General features: G+C 39.3%; 1 protein-coding gene across 3 annotated transcripts; it reads right to left on the bottom strand.

Moving 5' to 3' along the window:
- Positions 1-2334: 2334 nt before the first annotated feature.
- Positions 2335-19438, bottom strand: ZNF485 (zinc finger protein 485). Of its 3 annotated transcripts, none has more exons than XM_006147676.3 (5): positions 19320-19438; positions 18992-19043; positions 16789-16915; positions 16236-16331; positions 2335-3875 (listed from the first exon to the last, which is right to left on the bottom strand). In XM_006147676.3, the coding sequence occupies exons 2-5, from the start codon at positions 19022-19024 to the stop codon at positions 2764-2766; spliced, it is 1368 nt and encodes a 455-aa protein (XP_006147738.1). In that variant the 5' UTR covers positions 19025-19043; positions 19320-19438; the 3' UTR covers positions 2335-2763. The 3 variants fall into 3 exon arrangements, with proteins under 3 accessions (XP_006147738.1, XP_006147736.1, XP_006147737.1); XM_006147674.3 differs by having other exon boundaries at positions 18992-19077; positions 19185-19430; XM_006147675.3 differs by having other exon boundaries at positions 18992-19077; positions 19320-19426.

Raw genomic sequence — 19438 nt, 5'->3', positions numbered from 1 at the left:
CCCTATAGCAAAAATCTCTCTTAAAATAAGTGGGACTAATAGGAGGGCACCATCCAATTAGCTAGGAGGATGGGAGGGACAAAGAAAGTGATTGCTTCTGCTCTTCCTAAACATGCATGCTTTTCTGCTTCTATGTGTTGTCTTAGTCTGTTATGTTGCATTAGGTCTTCAAGCTTGAGAACAATCTGACTCCATGTACCATATCTCCCAGTGAGAGTTGGGTTCCCAATCCCTGGGAAGCTCTGGCTCCATGACTTTAGAGATTGAAGTTGCTTGTACTTGGAGTGGAGGCCTATAGCTTCCCTAGGCAACCATTCCACACTGCCAATAGTTCTGCAATTCTGAGGTCTCAAGAGTAGCCCTGTCCCTGTGGCACCATTAGAAATGGTACTGGTGGGTGTTCTCTGTTTCAATACATTTCTGCTTGTACTGCACTAGTAGAAGCTCTTTCTTATGACTCTACCCCTGCAGCAGATCTCTGCCTGAGCTCCCAAGCCATTTTAAATATCTTTTGAAACGTAGGGGGAGGTTGCCACATCTTCACTGCTCTTGCGCTCTTCACACCTGAAGAATCAGCACCAGGACAGCAGGTGGTGTGGGGGTCAAAGTGTTTGACTCCCACATGGCTGACTATGGTTCAACCTGGCAGTTTGCTTTTTCCCTCTCTCTCTCATCAGTACATATGCCCTATAGCAAATTCTAAAATAATAATAAAATTAATCTTTAAAAAATTTTTTAAAAAGAATCCACACATGTATCACATGTATATACAGATGCTACTGCTACTGCTGCCATTGCCAAGGCCTGTAGCCTGTGCCCTTCAAATTGGTGGCTTAAAAATTTTCCCCCTCTTAAGTCTTAGACTCTTTTCCCTGTCAGAGCACAGAAGTGACTCGTCGAATGTTAGGTGATTAATTAAATAAATGCCTTTTAATTAATTAAATGTTAAACAACTGCATGTCAATCCAAAGAATACATGTATTTTAATTTCACCATTGCCCTCACATAGACATAACAGCAACTCAATGCTGTAAAGAGCATCTTTACTTTTTATCAGATTTTTTAAAAGTAGAAATGTCAGGTCGAAAATGTCAAAACTGGTAGGTATAGTCAAATTATGCTTCCACCACAAAGCGCATTATTGATTCTTTCAACAATATGTGAAAGTGCCTATTCTTGGACCATAAAAGTAATGAATATTTTATATTTTGTTATTCTTGCCAAATAAGCAAAAAAATCTGATAATTTTAATTCAAATTTCTGTTAAAAGTGGCTCTTTTTATGTTTTACCACTTGTATTTATTTTTCTGACAACTGTACATTCACATCCAAGGCAACTTCTCCACTGGGATTTTTCTTACATATTTTCAAGCACTCTCTAGATATTATACATTATTTGTTAAATATTATGGTGGTAATATTTTCTCCAAGACTGGCCATTTGTATTATAACACAAGCATAAGTGTTCATGAAGTATCTGTTCATACAAAAGCTTTAAGTTTTTATATGATTTTCTTAAATGGCTGCTAATTGTTCTAATTTAGGAAAACTAGTAACTTATAGGAGATACACTGAATGTGTTTAAATATTTAACACAGCCAAAGTTGAAATTTCACTTCATCATACCAATACCGCATCCTTCTCAAAGACAACTACTATTAAAGTTTAGTATTTAAAGTTTATTTTAGTATTAAAGTTTATTGTTCCATTCTTTTTTAACGTATATGTACAAACTAAAAGTTTTATTTATATTATATATGTATGTGTGTGAGTAATATATGTATGTATACATATAAATAAGGGGGCCAGAGAGTGGTTACAGCAGTGGCAGAGTGTTCTTTGAGGCTGACCCACATGGCAAGGTTCCAGGTTTTGCCCAGAGACTTCCCTAAGCACTATGACATGCATGCATGCCTATGATCCAGGGCTGACTGGGGCTGGAGGTGAATTTTGACATAGGGACCCTGTCAGGGAGTGCCTGTCCCCCTGTCTCCCTCTCTGTCTCATTCATAGAAGAAAGAAAAAAACTTCAAAAGAAAATTGAGCCATCCCAGTGGCATGATGGTTGAGGTGACAGGATACCACATGGCCAACTACACAGTTTGAGTCTGGACCTAGAGGTTTGAGAAACACATCAGGCACATTGCATGCATACCCAAAATTCTGAAAGGAGGGAGAAAAGGAGAAGGGATCATGGCACAACCATTTCCTCTGGGGGGTACTTTCTCATTCCCTCTCTCTCTCGCTGTCTCTCTTTCTACCTTCCTTTAATAAGTGCATGCACTCTCTGGCAAAGTTAAAAAACAAAGAAAAAATATATATATTTAAGACCACACTATATATTAGGTTGTCAGAAAAGTCACAACATATTTTTCTGTTTTCTACGCAAAAATGTGTTATAACTTTCCAGAAAACCCAATAGATTTTCTGCAACTAACTTTTTTTACCTTAAGGTATACTTCTACTGCTATATTTAGGGTTCTATTTCATTCTCTTCAACCAATACATACTGGGTTGTCAGAAAAGTCATGACACATTTTTGCATAGAAAAACATAAAGAATACATCAAGGCTTTTCAGACAACTCAGTAATACTCTTATAGTAATTATTTCCATATTGACAGACATTTAAGTTCTTCAAATATTTCACTAGTGTAAACCACACTACAATGAACAGCCTCACAAGTGAAAAGTTTTCTCAGATAGAGATACACAGAATATTCTTGTTAAATGTCTAATTTATTGAATGTCTACTCTTTCATGGTCAGAAGGAATAAACTACTTCTACATAATTTACCACACTAACTACATTTGATGGCTCTCTGTTATGAATTTTCTTATGTTGTTTAAGGGCTGAACTTTGAGAAAAAGCTTTCCCACATTCATGACATATATAAGGTTTTTCTCCAGTATGGAGTCTATGATGTTCAAAAAGGCCTGAGCTGTGCCGGAAGGATTTCCCACATTCCTTACAATGAAAGGGTTTTTCTCCAGTATGAATTCTCTGATGTCCAGTAAGGGTTGAGCTCTTCATAAAGGCTTTCCCACAGTCATTACACTGGTAGGGTTTATTGCCACTATGAATTTTCTGATGTCCAGAAAAGGATGAACTATACCTGAAAGACTTCCCACATTTACTACAGTGATAGGGTCTCTCTCCTGTATGCATTCTTTGATGACTAATAAGAGTTGAACTCCTCCTAAAGGTTTTTCCACATTCATGGCACCGATAGGGTTTCTCACCAGTGTGGATTTTCTGATGTTCCAACACAGTTGAGTTATCCCTGAAAGCTTTCCCACATTCATTACATTTGAAAGGCTTCTCTCCACTATGTATTCTTTCATGACGAGTAAGGGCTGCATTCTGAGCGAAGGCTTTCCCACAGTCATGACATTTGTAGGGTTTCTGACCAGTATGAATCCTCTGATGACTTAAAAGGATAGAGTTCTTTCTGAAAGCTTTTCCACATTCATTGCATTTATGGGGTTTCTCTCTAGAATGAATCCTCTGGTGGTTAATAAATGTTGAGTGCTTCTTGAGGAATTTCCCACATTCCACACATCTATAAGCTTCTTTGCCTACATGAATTTTGAGATGATTTAAAAGGGATGAAAAGCTCACGAAGGCTATCCCACATTCTTTACATTTATGTGGTTTCTCACTAGTATGATTTCTCTGGTGGTTAATATAGGAGGAAATATATTTGAAGACTTTCCCACACTCCTCACATTTATAGTTCTTCCCTGTGGAGCTTCTGCCCTCCCAATCCAGACCTCTTTCCAACATGAAACTTGTTGTTTGCTCTCCCAGAAGAGATCCTTCAGAAGCATTTTGCTTTAGAGCTGACATCCTTGTTTCAAACCAGTAGTCCTCGACTGAAAAAAAATTTAAAATATTCAAATATTCTGTATGTTGAAATACTGAAAATGAGGGTTGTACAAAAATTTGGATACTTTCTATACTATATAACTAGGGGTTACATAAAATTACTGTGTGTCACTTGTGATTCTTGCTAAAAAAAAATAAAGATGACAAGATTAAAGATACAAGAAGTCAATAAGAGCCTAAAGAAATAAAAGGGATTTATGTTATAAACATTGGATTTAGAGAATGTAAAACAACACCTAAGAAACTGGTAGTTTAGGAAGGTAACACAGAAAACAGCCAAAAATAAAAAGATGATAATGTGAGGAAAACCCAAATTTGGGAATAAAGCCAAGTATGACAAAGAAACCCCTGATTGCTACAACAGATTCTTAGAGGTGATACATCTAAGAACATATGACATAGCCAAGAATTTGAGAATAACTTTTTCTGTGAGAATATAACAATGAACCAATGTTTCATTGCTAAGAAAAAAAAAAGGAAAAATATTTCAAGAATCAAAAACAGAATACACCAATCAAAAGATGAACTATGTGATTATTTTCTAGCTGTTTACAAAGTACAGATCAGACCCAGGAGAAACTAAGCAAAATCAGTTTGATAAAGAAGTTCTGAAAAATTAATGGAGTCAAATTTGTGGTAAAATCAATATTCACTGAATATTCTTGTACTGAATACATTTTTTCTTATAGAAAGAAATTATATTGGCATCTATAGATCTATACACATATTTATTTATATTTTATATAAATGTATTAATCTGGAGAGAAATTCTACACAACAGACACTAGAGCAAAAACTTATTTTTTCACGGAAATGAAGATGAAGACTGGTAAGAAATAGCCCAGATTTTTCCAATGCCTTTTATGAGATATATATTTAATGTGTGATGCTTGAACTAGAAAAAATTTCAAGGTACTAATTATAAAAGTAGGAGGGGGGCCAACAGGCAGCGTGGTGGTTAAAGGCATTGTATTCCCACATGGCCAACTGCAGTTCAAGTCCTAGACCTGGTGACTTGCCTTCTCTCTCTCTCTCTCTGTGTCCCCCTCTGGTCAAAGTAAAATACATACATACATAAAGCTCAGTAAAATAATTCTTTAAAAAAAAAAGGTGGAGGCAAATTAGTTATATGAAAAAGAAAGCACATATATGGACACTTATTCTGTCACAAAGGTAGTCTTGCAAAATATTAAGGAAAAGGAGGTTTTGCATTAGCAATTTTGGGAGGGGGAAAAAGTAAACATGAACCCTTCACCTCATACCATGAATGAAAATCCATTCTGAAAGTATGGTAGATCTAAATATAAAAGACAAACAATAAAGCTTCTAAAAATTAACACAGGAGAGTAGTATCATGAACTTGGGAAAAGAAAAAACAGGAGGGATGCACAAAAAATAGTGTTAATGGGGTCAGCAGGTGGCATGGTGGTTAAGGGTGCTGGACTTCCACATGGCTGGCTGCAGTTCAAGTCCCGAACCTGGCAGCTTGCTTTCTCACTTTCTGTCTCATTATCTTTCTCATTCTGTCTCTCTCTGGTCAAATTAAAATAAATAAATAAGTAAAGTTCAATTTAAAAATAGTATTAATAATTGTTAATATATAATTTAAAAATTCATATTGTTAATGAAGCAGAAAACAAAAAGCAACAACAGAAAAGATTAATAAATTGAGATCATTTTTATTCATCAAAATATCATTAATAGTAAAAATGCAAACCACAGGGGCCAGTAGGTGGCACAGTGTTAAGGCACTGGACTCCCACATTGTTGACTACAGTTTGAGTCCCAGACATGGTGGCTTAAAAATAACACTGAACGTGTGTGTGTGTGTGTGTGTGTGTGTGTGTGCTCAAAATCCCACAACAGAGAAGGGATTATGGTGTGACCAGCCCCCAGTGGGGTGATTTATCACTTTCCCTTTCACTGCTTCTTTCTCTCCCTCTCTGGTGAGTATATACACCCTAATGGCAAAAACCTTGTAAAAAGAATTTTTTAATGCAAACTACAGGGAGAGAAATTACACTACACATATATATAAGCAATGTGCTCTTTGAATAGCTACTTGATAAAAGATGTCATATAATGGCCACTTAACATTTTTAAATATCTCTAACCTCCTTAGATATCAGGAATATGAACATTAAAACTACAATAAGCTACACTACAAATTCACAAAAATGACCAACTTCAAAAGACTGATAATCTCAAGTCTTAGCAAGTATATGGAACATGAATACTTTCAGGGCTAGCAGGTTGTATGGCGGTTAAGGCACTGGACTCCCACATGATCGACTGAGGTTGAGTTCTGGAACCTGGCGGATTGCTTTCTTACTTTCCCTTTCTCTTGCTCTCTCTCTCTCTCTGGTCAAATTAAAAATAATAATAACAAACAAAATTAAAGTAATAAATAATTGTTTTTAAAATATCTTAGGGGCTGGCAGGTAGCACAGTGGTTCAAGGCACTAGACTCCCACATGGCTAAAGTTCAAGTTCCAGACCTGGCAACTTGCTCTCTCTCTCCCTGTAGTCAAAATTGAAAAACTAATCATACTGAATAAGTAATTACTAAAAAATATATTTTAAAAAAAGAATACTTTTGTATAATAGTAGATGTAGGGGCCAGCAGATGACATAATGGTTATGTTGCTGGACTCCCATGTAGTCAACCATGGTTCAAGTCCCAGACCTGGCAACTTGAAACTCATGCTGGGCACGTGTGCATGAGTGCCCAAATTCCCAAGAGAAGAATGGAGGAAAAGGGACTATAGCGTGGCCATCCTCCTTGGGGGGGTGATTTCTCATTTTCTATCTCTCTCTGGTGAGCACGCATGCCTAATAGCAAAACTCTCTCCACCAAGGAAAAAAAAAAAAAGTAATAAAGGGGCCAGTTGGTGGCATGGTAGTTAAGGGTACTGGACTCCCACATGGCTGACCATGGTTCAAGTCCCAGACCTGGTGGCTTGCCTTCTCACTTTCTTTCTCTTTCTCTCCCCTCTTTCTCTCTCTCTCTCTCTCTCTCTCTCTCTCTCTCTCACACACACACACACACACAAACTCTGCCCCTCTCCAGTAAAATTAAAAAATAAATAAATAAATAAAATTTAGAAATAATTCTTTAAAAAATAATAACAGATGTACAAAACTTTGGACAATTAAGTGGCATTATGTACTAAAGCTGAATATATATATACATATCCTACAAAATAGAAATTCCACTCCAACGTATATGTCCGACAGAAACTTGTCCACATATGAACTGAAAGGTAATGTTAGGAATATTCTTAGTATTTGTAATAGCCAAAAGTTGAAAATTCCCACTTCTCTCTCTAAATATAAGAAATAAACTATAATACAGTCATACAGTGACACTCTATGGCAGTGGTTTTCAAAGCATTATCTCCAGACCAACAGCAACAACTGCATATATGCAAGTTTGCTGAATAAAGAACTCTAGGGGTAGGGCCAGCAGATGGCATGGTGGCTAAGGTGCTGGGCTCCCACATGGACAATCACAGTTTTGAATCCTGGACCTGTCAACTTGCTTTCTCACTTTCCCTCTCTCTCTCTCTCTGTCTCTATGGTGAGCACACATGCCCTATATCAAATTAAATAATAATAATAAATAAAATTAAAAATAAACAAAAATAACTCTAGGGCAAGCCAATGGCATGATGGTTAGGACAGCTGGTTCCTCCCTGGCCAACTGTGCAGTTCAAGTCACAGACACAGTGGCTTGAACAAGCAAGGTGCATATACAAGTGTGCCCAAAATCTCAAGAGAATGGAGGTGAGGGGACTGCCGCATAGCCATCCCACCTTGGGGGGACGCTTTCTCACTTTCTCTCTCTCTCTCTCTCTCTCTCTGGTGAATGCACACGTACTATAACAATTTTTTTAAAGCTATATGATTCCATTCATATAAAGTTAAAAACAGATAAAAAGGGACCAGCATTTAGCATAATGGCTATTTTGCTGGACTCCCATGTAGTCAACCGCAGTTCGAGTCCTGGACCTGGTGACTTAAACTCACACCAGGCGCATATGTGTGCGTGCCCAAGATCCCGAGAGAAGAAGGGACTGCAGCGTGGCCATCCCCCCGGGGGGTGATTTCTCGCTTTCTGTCTCTCTGTCTCTTTCTGGCAAGTGCACGCGCTCTATAGCAAAAAAACTATCAAAAAAAAACCAGATTAAAAAAATAAACTACCCTTGAGCCAGCAAGTGGTCTGGAGGTTAAGGCAGCAGGATCCCACATGGTCAACTCGGGATTGAAGTCCAGACACCCAGCAGCTTAAAAAATAAACTACAGTATTAATTTGGGGATGGAAGGGTAATATGAGAGGAATCAAGACATGATTTATGAGACCAGCAGATGGCATAATAGTTACATTGCTGGACTCTCAACGTAGTCTACCACAGCTTAAGTCCTGGACCCAGTGGCTTAAAACTCACATCAGGCGCGTGTGCATGAGTGCCCAAGAGAATGGAAGAAAAGGGACTGTGGTATGGCCACCACACCCCCAGGAGGTGATTTTTCACTATCTCTCAAGTCTCTCTCTGGTGAGTGCACACACCCTATATCAAAAATCTCTTAAAAAAAAAAAAAAAGATATGATTTACTACAGTATTTCCAATGTTTTATTTCTTGACCTCTCTGGCGAGCACATGTGTGCTACAGCATAAACAAACAAAAAACAACCCTTAAGATTTTAAATATTAACATTACATAAACAATAAAGAAAGAAAATAAAGAATTATTTATTTTTATTTTTTGCTGAAGGGCACACATGTTCACCAGAGAGATACAGAGAAAGAGAATGAGAGAAAATGAGAAAACAAGCTGTGAGGACTCAAACCATAGGCCATGTAGAAGTCCAATACCTCAACCACGATGCCACCCACTGGCCCCAGAAAATGAATAAATTAAGCAAATAGCTAAAACAGAAAAAAATTAATAAGCCTAAAGAAAGCAAAAGAGAAAAAGGAATTAAAGATTCAAAAGACAGAAAACAGTAGCACTAACAAATAATACTCAAGAGCTCTTCTTTAAAAACATAAAATAAGACCAGCCTATAATCTGGTGGTTAAGACACTGGATTCTAGATGGCTAACCATGCAGTTTGAGTCCTGGACCTAGTGGCCTAAAACATGCTGGGTGTGTATACATGGGTGCTCAACAGCCAAAAAAGTGGGAGAAATGGAGAAGGAACTGCAATGTGATCATGCACCATGGGAGGTGCTTTCTCGCCTTCTCTCTCTCTCTCTCTTTCTCTCCAGTGAATGCATTCACCTTTAGAAAATTAAAAGATAAAAATAAAATAGACCTAATAAAAGAAGGAAAAAGGAAATAGATAAAGTAAGTTATCAGGGAAAAGTAACCAAAGATGCAGAGAATATTATAAAAGGAATCAAAAAGCTATACTTTGTTGAATGCTGTGCAAATGAATTTGAAAACTTGGATGACCAGACATTTTTAGAAAACTATAAGTTAACAAAACTGTTCTCTACAGATAAAGAAAATCTATTTGAATAAGTTATCACATAAAGAAAATACTACCAAAGTTAATTACTCCCAATTCCTCTCCGCTGCTTCCTACCACAATAAAAAAGTTTTTAAAAAGGGGAGGGGGAAGGTTGGCAGGTAGCATGGTGGTTAGGGACATGACCAACCATGGTTCAAGTCTCAGCCCTGGCAGCTTGTTTACTCACTTTCCCTCTCTCTTTCTCTCACTCTGTCCTTTTCCGGTCAAATTAAAATAAGTAAATAAATATGGGCCAGCAGGTGATATGGTGGTTAAAGGCAATGGATTCCCACATGGCTGACCATGGTTCAAGCATGGCGGCTTGTTTTCTCGCTTTCCCTTTTGCTCTCTCTCTGGTCAAATTAAAAAATAATAACAAATGGAAGACAGCTATGATGTCAGTTTATAAGATTAGAAATGAAAAAAGCTGGGAACCAGCAGTTAGCGTAACGGCTATGTCGCTGGACTCCCACGTAGTCGACCGCGGTTCACGTCCCGGACCCGGTGGCTTAGAACTCACGCTGGGCGCGTGTGCGTGCGTGCCCAAGATCCCGAGAGGAGAATGGAGGAGAAGGGATTGCGGCGTGACCATCCCCCCTGGGGGGTGATTTCTCGCTTTCTGTCTCTATGTCTCTCTCTGTCTGTCTGGCGAGCGCACACGCCCTATAGCGAAAATCTCTCCAAAAAAAAAAAAAAAGAAATGAAAAAAGCTGGGACCAGCAGATGACGTGGTGGGTAAGGCGCTGGACACTCCCACACGGCTGACCACGGTTCGAGTCCCAGACCTTGTGGCTTGCTCTCTCACTTTCCCTCTTTCTCCCTCTCTCTCCCTCTCTGTGTGCATGTGTGTGTCTGGTCAAATTAAAATAATTGAATGAATAAATTAAATCAAATTTAAAAATAATTTTTAAAAAAGAAAATTAAAAAAGCTGAAATTTTTAAAAGAAGTATTACAAAATTTAAATCAAAATCCAATGAAAGGGACCAGCAGGTGGCGTGGTGATTAGGGCGCTGGACACTCGCACATGGCCGACCACAGTTCAAGTCCTGGCCCTGATGGCTTGCTTTCTCACTTTCCTCTCTCTCTGTGTCTCTCTCTGGTCAAATTAAAATAAATGAATGAGGGACCAGCAGTTAGCATAATGGCTATGTCGCTGGACTCCCACATAGTCGACCACGGTTCAGGTCCTGGACCCGGAGGCTTAAAACTCACGCCGGGCGCGTGTGCGTGCATGCCCAAGATCCCAAGAAGAGAATGGAGGAGAGGGATTGCGGTGTGGCCATCCCCCCTGGGGGGGGTGATTTCTCGCTTTCTGGCTTTCTGTCTCTCTGTCTCTCTGTCTGGCGAGCGTACGTGCCCTATAGCAAAAACCTCTCCAAAAAAAATAAAATAAAATAAAATGAATGAATGAATAAATAAATAAATCTTAAAAAAAATCCAATGAAAATAGCCAGGTGAAAAATAAAATGTAAACTGATCTCTTCTTAGTATCACTGAAAATTTTTAAATAAAAAATTAGCAAATATTAGAATCAACTGGCATATTAGAATAATGTGCCACAGTCACATAGGATTCTACTCCGAATGCAAAGTCATTAAGATAACAAAATATAAAATATATCATTTAAAAAAAATTTTTTGCCACAAGGTATTTGTGCTTCCAGAAAGACAAAGAGACAGTGAGAGGGAAAGTGAGAAATCACCCTCCCCCAGGGGGGATGGCCACACTATAATCCCTTTTCCTCCATTCTCCTCCTAGAACTTTGGACACGTAAACACACACACTGAATGTGAATTTCAAACTGCCAGGTCCAGGACTCAAATCACAGTTGGGCATGTAAGAGTCCAATGCCTTGAACTACCATGCCACCTGCTGGTCCCTAAAATATACAATATTAACAGCTCAAAAAGGAAAAGACATTTTATTTCCATATATGCTTAAAAGATATTTAATAAAATCCAGCTTCCCTGTTTGATTTAAGAAAAAAAATTCTGGACTGGCTCCATGGTGCAGTGGTTATACACTGCTGAAGAGGAGCTGGATCCCAGATGGTAAGCATAGTTCTTTCTAATCCCTAGCATGATCAGCCTGAAACTTGCTGGCCATACGTAAAGTCCCCAAATATCCAATGGCTAAGGAACTAGAAGAGGATCAAAGGGTCATCAGACCCATGGAGAGTGCACTCCCTACCCTGTGCACATGCACACACTCTATCGTGAAGAAAACAAATTCTCTTTTTTAAAGGTTTTTGCCACAGGGCACGTGCGCTTGCCAGAGACAAACAGAGAGACAGCAAGAGGGAATGTGAGAAATCACTTCCCAGAGGGAAGAGCAACACCACAATCCCTTCTCTTCCATTATCCTCCTGGAATCTTGGGTACACACACACATATGCCCAGTGTGATTTTCAAGTTGCCAGGTCCAGGACTCAAAACCATAGTTACCCATGTGGGAGTCCAGCCTTTAACCACCATACCATATTAATTTTTCAGTAAAATATTTAAATACTTTTTCTACATAATAACATATATAACCCAAACCAACTACCAGCTAGAGAGCCCTAGACATAATCCTATTAAAGACACAAAAAGAGGAGCCAGAAGATGGCATAGTGGTTATGTCGCTGGACTCCCACATGGCTGACCGTGGTTCGGTCCTGGACCCAGCAGCTTGAAAGGCACAAGGGCACATGCAAGTGCATGCCCAAAATTCTAAGAGGAGAATGGAGGGAAGGGATTGTGGCATGGCCATCTCCCCTGGAGAGAGGTGATTTCTTGTTGTCTCTCAAGTGAGAGCAAGTGCCCTACGGCAAAATTTTCTTAAAAAAAAAAAAGAAGTTATTCAACCACATTCCTAATAAGAGAAAGGTAAATTAAAATTACAATTAAAGGGGCATAGCGTGGTGGTTACAGTGCATTCCCACATGGCCAACCACAGTGGGAGTCCCAGACCTGGAGGCTTATGCATGTACATGTGTGTATGCTCTTTCTCTGGTAAAAACTCATGTAAAAAAAATAATAATAAATAAATCATTTTTTAAAATTACAATGAAATATGTTCGCATCTCAGATTGACAATGACCAAAAAGTACAACACATTGTTGACAAACTGTGATCAGATTAGCACTTGTCATTAGGAGTATAAATGTCTATCATTTCTATGAATATTGGTAATAGTCACAAAATCTGAAAATATACTCAGCCTTAAACCTAAAACAATTGTTGGGACCAGCAGTTAGCCTAATGGTATGTCACTGGACTCCCGTGTAGAGAACTGCAGTTCGAGTCCTGGGCCCGGTGGCTTAAAACTCACGACAGGCGCATACGCATGCATGCCCAAGATCCCACAAGAAGAATGGAGGAGAAGGGACTGCGGTGTGGCCATTCCCCCTGGGGGGTGATTTCTCGCTTTCTGTCTCTCTCTCTCGGTCTTTCTGGCGAGCTCACACGCCCTATAGCAAAAACCTCTCCAAAAAAATAATAATAATAATAAAATGAAATTTAAAAAATAGTGGCTTTTCAGGCCAGCAGGTGCCATGATAGTTAAGATGCTGGACTCCCACATGGCTGACTGCAATTCGAATCCTGAACCTGGCAACTCGCTTTCTCACTTTCCCTTCTCTCTCTAGTCTTTCTGGTCAAATTGAAAAATAATCATTGGGGCTGGCAGGTGGCATGGTGAATAGGAATGCTAGATTCCCACATGGCCAACTGCAGTTCGAGTCTCAGACCTGGCAGCTTGCTTTCTTGTTTTCCCTTTCTCTATCTGTCTCTCTCTGATCAAATTAAAGATAATAATAACAACAAATGGAATTAAACAAATAAATAATTTTTAAACAAAACTAATAATAATTAAATTAAATAACTCTTTTTAAAAAGGCAGCTTTGGGAACGAGCAGTTAGCGTAATGGCTATGTCGCTGGACTCCCACGTAGTCGACCGCGGTTCGCGTCCCGAACCTGGTGGCTTAAAACTCACGTCGGGCGCGTGTGCGTGCGTGCCGAAGATCCAGAGAGGAGAATGGAGGAGAAGGGATTGCGGTGTGACCATCCCTCCTGGGGGGTGATTTCTCACTTTCTGTCTCTATGTCTCTCTCTGTCTGGCGAGTGCACGCGCCCTATAGTGAAAACCTCTCCAAAAAAAAAAAAGTTAAAAATAAGGCAGCTTTAAGCAAAAAAGAAAAAAAATGACATAGTTATGTAAAAGGATTTCCAAGATAATAAGTACCAAAGTAAGATGCACAACAGTGTGCCACCATGTGCTTAACAAGAATACAAGCATATATTCTCACAACACATGTATCATATGTAGAAATTTCCACAAAAAGTTACACAGGATGCCTCTAGGTAGGGAAAATAAATGATTACAAAGGTATGTGAAAGAGACTGCATACTATTTGAAATATCTAAATTTTGTACCACAAGTATTTCTAAAAACCTACAAATAGAGGAAAATATTCAAGAACAAAAACAAACAAAAACATAAAACAATGAGTAGTTGTGAGCATCTGCAGAAAAATTTTTCAGTCCTCTAAATGGATGAAAGAAATACCAGAGGAGAGGGTCTAGCAGATGGCATAATGGTTATGCCAATCAATCGTAGTCAATCACAGTTCAAGTCCTGGGCCCGGTAGCTTAAACTTCACCCTGGGCACTTGTGCATGCATGCCCAAGATCTCAAAAGGAGAATACAGGAGAAAGAACCGTGGTGTGGCCAATCGCCCTGGGGGATGATTTCTCACTTTCTGTCTCTCTACCTCTCTGGTGAGCGCATGAACTCTACAGCAAAAAAATCTCTCCAAAAAAAATTTTAAAAATAAGAAAAGAAATACCAGAGGAAGGCCAGCAGGTGGTGTGGTGATTAAGGCCCTGGATCCCCCACATGGCCAAGGTCAGTTCAAGTCCCAGACCTGGCAGCTTGCTTTCTCACCTTCTACCTCTCTAGTGAGTAAATATACCCTCTACTAAACCTAAAAATAGTAACAGTAGATAAAATTAAATGTATAATTCTCTTTTTAAAAAAATAAAAGAAACTAACACAGAAAACTCTGTGTTGTTTTTTTTTTAATTACATCTAAGTTTCAAATATCCTATTTCAAATAACAATGAAAATTTAAATGGGAAGAACAAAAAAAATAAAAAGGCTAAGTTACTACTGTTACTATATAAAGACTCTACATAAAAATGTATAAGGCAAAATGTTAAATATATTAGGTAAGTGGAAAAGTCAAGATATAGTTTTCTATGCAAAAATCCATGATGATTTTCCCAATAGTAAGAATAAAAGAAATTATAGTTGTCCCTTAGTATCCAGGAGAGATTAGTTCCATGACACCTCACCAATACCAAAATATTCAATATTCACATTACTTACGTAAAATAGTGTAGGATTTGCATATAACCTATCTATAAAGTCTCACATACTTTAAATCATCTGTAGATTACTTATAATACCTAATACAATGTGAATACTACATAGTTATTATACTATATTGTACAGAGAATAATGACAAGAAAAAAAAGTGTACATATTCCATACAAAGCAACCACCTTAGGCCTAACTACACAGTCCACATCAACAACAAGGTCATATTTTTTGGTCCCAGTGGTTGAATCTATGGATGTGGAACCTGTGGTGTGAAGGACTGATGTACCTCAAAAAAATATCCTCCCCAGGTCCAACATGTAGCATAGTGGTTAAGGCAATGGATGCCCACATTTGACTGCAGTTTGAGTTCCAGATCTGGTGGCTTAAAACTCACGCAGGGTATATGTGTGTACATGCCCAAAATCCTGAGAGGAAAATAGAGGAGAAGGAATTGTGGTGTGGTCATGCCTTGTGAAGAGAAGGGATTTCTTGCTTTCTGTCTCTTTTTCTCTCTGTATCTCTCTGGCAAGCACATGCACCCTATACCAAAAATCTCTAAGGTTATGCAAGATTATGTATCACTGGTATTTTCCATGAAATAGTTATAAAAGTTCTCCTGAATATGATAAGCAAAATTATATAGTCTCAGAAGAAGGACTATTGGCAGGATTAAATACTTAAATAAGTTAGAAAATATTTAAGTACTTAATAAAAACTTAAATAATAATAAATACTTAAATAAGTGAGAGAAACAGTCATGTTTAAAGATTTAGAACTAGCCATACCAAAGAAAGTGACACACAGAGATATATAAGGACTCCAAAAAGTCCATGGAAAAAGGAATTAAAGTATAAGTTTATTCTTGTGCAAAAAATTTTGAAATCCATTTCTTTCATATTATGCATTTTCCATGAACTTTTTGAAGACCCTGCCCTCATATGCAGAAATATATACAGAAAAAAATGAGAGCCAAGAGTAGGGTAGCAGAGAAAAGATCTTGGAAAAAAAGGAAGAAAACGCTTTTCCATCACTTTGCCAAAAATAGCAATTAACTGAGTTAAACTATATTTGAAATTTTCCACTTCCACAAGAAAGCGACATACAGTCATTTAATAAGCTAAATACAAGACAATTTGGAAGGGATTGGAAATGGACAGAAGGTAGAAAGAAATAAAGGATAGTCTGATACACGTTTGAAAATAGAGAGGGGGTATAAACACAGTGAGAGATTGAGTATTTCCAGGCAGGTAGGCCTGAGGCCCTTACAACGGAAGCAGCTTTCCACTGCAGTAGAAAGAATGAAGAGAAAAATGGAAAGTCATTTGACATGAGGACGAAACTAAAAAAAGAAACCACTGTCAAGTGTCTTTGGATGCTCTATGAAGAGTTTAGCCAAGAATCTCCTCCTCATTGTTCTGTGTAATGACCTGCTGCTGCTGGAGATAGTTTTTGCCTCACTCACCTGTACAAGTACTGAATGGAATCTCTTCCACCTCCATCCAGGGCTCTGCCCCTTGTTCCAGTTGAGAGATTAGTTTTGGTTTGGAAGCGAGAAGCCCTGTTCATAAAGAAAGAAATAGGATGTGACTATGGTTATGAGCACAGTAAGTCATCCCAGACCTCAATGTCAACTTGAGTTTCTATGAGGAGCATGGAGAGGTCAGAGAGACCTACAGTCTATTATCAAGGATGTCCAAATCACAGAGTAACACAAATGAAGGAAGGAAAGTTGACTAGAAAATCAGGTCCTCCTGGAAGACAAGACACCCATATTTTTGGAAGTAGATGAATCATGACACGGAAAAGCTAAGACAACTGGGTTAGCTTGTACAATGAAACTGCCCATCCTAACTCTATATGGTTCTGATCTTTCTGAAAGGAAGAAGCAGCATAATTATCTAAATCCATGCATTTAAAAAAATAATTTAAAAATTTTAAATACTCCATACCGTTTACCCTGTGAAAACATAAAGTTGCCCAGTAGACTAGATCTGAGTAAAAGAAGACATGCTTACCCACAGACACCAGATTCCCATAGTTTTCCAGCATCACATCCCTATATAGGGCCCGCTGGGCAGCATCCAGGTGTCTCCACTCAATCTGGGTAAAGGCCAGAGCCACATCTCCAAATGTCAGCGATTCCTGCAAAATCAACCCCAATTCTGATTATTCAGGAAACACACTGTTTATACCCTCATCCTAAGGTAGGGAGCCAGGATGGCTTCACTAGAGAAGGAAATCAAGTTCAAGGCCAGATTCTGAGAGTTCAGACTATGTTCCGAGGAATGAAGACATAAGATGAGAAGCTGGAAAACCCAGTAGGTAATAAGGGGAGGTTGTTACCTCTCCCTTCTACATCACCCTCCTCAGGTCTTCTAACATACCTGTCATGCTTCTCCTTAGATGCTGTTTATGTCACCTCATCAGAAAGACCTCTTTCTTCACCATCATCCTCTACCACTCTCTATCCAGCAACTCAGTTCATTTTCTTCGCAGGATTTCTCACTACCTACAGCAGGTCTGTTATTTCACATCAGTAACCTCTGTTACAATTTCCAAGAGGGCAGGGACCACCTGAATCACTGCTGCCTCCTCAGCCTAAAACAATGCCTGACTCTAAGTGTTCAGGATTTGATCAATCAACAAAGACATATAAGTGACATTGGCATTATCCTGGAATTTACAGGGAGGATGGTCTGACTCTGTGGTCAGCATTTCCTTTTTTAATTAATTGCTTTTCATAATGGAAGCAACTTAATGTCAAGTCCAGTGCTAAGCCCCAAGATAAGCAGACATTTCAAAAAGTTTATGAAAAAATGGAATTGGGGCCAGCAGGTGGCATGGTGGTTAAGGGTGCTGGACTCCCACATGGTGGACTGCAGTTCAAGTCCTGGACCTGGTGGCTTGCTTTCTCATGTTCTCTCTTGTGCTTTCTCTCTCTCTCTGTCCCTCTCTGGTAAAATTAAAATAAATTAATTAATTAATTAATTAATTAATTTAAAAAAAAAGAAATTAAGGAATGAGTTTACTTCGGTGCAAAAAATATGTGAAATCCAGTCACAGTTTTTTTCACAATACCCAGGGTCTTTTTCAAGACCCTGTGCACATCAACTCTCTGAATCTCTACATCTGTATAAAGGATTATTCTACCTAATCTAGTTAAGGATACTAAGGTTCAGAGTGTTGGAAGAACTTCCTGAGGTCACAGGGCTAGGTGAGAGTACAGTAAAAGAGGCAGCCATAAAAAGTGTTAATGAAGGGTTAATGTTCCACATAGAAGAACTCAGATTTCAGGTCCCTTATTGCATCCTTGATTCTGTCTGGGATAACTGTCGGGGGAGAGGTCACTGCATGAGACTCTATTGAAGGTCCTTGTCTTTTTCTCTCTGTGTGTCTCATGAAAAACTAAAAAGTGGCAAAGAGAAAGGATAAAATGGAAGAAATAACTATGACATCTTAAAAGGAAAAAAATGGCTAAGCCTAAAAGTATATATGCAGAGGTGTTTCAAATGAATTAACTTGATTGGTTAGAGCAATAAGAATGTGGGTGATATTCTATTTTTTATAATTTTGTTACTCTTATTTAATAAGTATTCAAGTATTTAACACTTTCAAAATGATGATTACTTCCTGTCAAATTTTCAAAACTCAGTTTTCTCTAAAATAAAGGCAAACTCCAGCTTGGCATTCTCAACCCTGAAAGTTCCCACTTTCTCAGGAGCCAGTTTGTTCCTGAGTCTGCCATAAGCCTATGCTGTTGCTGCAGAGCCTTCCTCTACCCCCTGCAGTTATGAAAATTTCACTTACTCTTCTGGAAAAACTAAAGTGACCGTCCCACTCACCACTCTGAAGATCAAGAGAGCTGCCATCCCTGTCATGCATCATTCACCAATAATTCAGGGATATTCAGCCTAAGCCCATATATGTTAAATATGTGTTTGTCACCTTCTGTGAGTTTGCAAAGTATTTTTCAATTTCCAGCACTCTTCAAAAGCAGCAAGCAATAATCTATTTGGTGAATGACTATGAGAAGGGTAAGGAAGGGATGACAATAGGCAAAGAGTCAGATGGGTCCTCTCGTCAAGCAGAACCCACCCAGAATTGGCTCAGGCCACTTGGTCGACACCAGTGCAGAGCATCTTCAGGGCAAGAGGCATAAATCCCACCTCGCTATGAAGCGTTTAGACACTTCTCAGGAAAGGGGAAAATCAAACTTGCCTGCATCTGGGCTCTTGGTAGTCTTGGGGCCATCTGTGTCCTGACTGTTCTCCTAGACAAGGGCAGAGAATCCTGCGTAAGCCAATCTGGGAAAGAAGAAAGCAAACATAAAGGCCCTCCGTGTCCTACACTAGCTAGAACTTGCTCTCTGCAGGCTGGACGAGAGCAGCCCACCGTCTTCCCCGCTCTTTACCGGGGCCGGTGGTCACTGTCACAAAAGGCGGGCACGGAAGGGCAGCCTAGGACCCGGCCTGGAGCCCAGCCGTGCAGCGCGCTCCAGGCCCAGCACGCCGGCGGACGCGGGTGGGGAGCCTCGTCCGTGTCTCACCCTCTGGGCCTGGCGCAAGCCTGCAGCTCCCCGTGAGGCGCCAGTCAGGGGCCGCCCCACGCCGCACAGCCCGCGAAGGCCAGCCCACACCTGCCGGCCCAGCCAACCGGCTCCCCCCT

Source organism: Tupaia chinensis, unplaced genomic scaffold (assembly GCF_000334495.1).
Source record: "Tupaia chinensis unplaced genomic scaffold, TupChi_1.0 Scaffold000217_1, whole genome shotgun sequence".
In the NCBI taxonomy this organism is placed as follows: Eukaryota; Metazoa; Chordata; class Mammalia; order Scandentia; family Tupaiidae; genus Tupaia; species Tupaia belangeri.
This window is presented reverse-complemented; position numbering and strand designations above follow the sequence as displayed.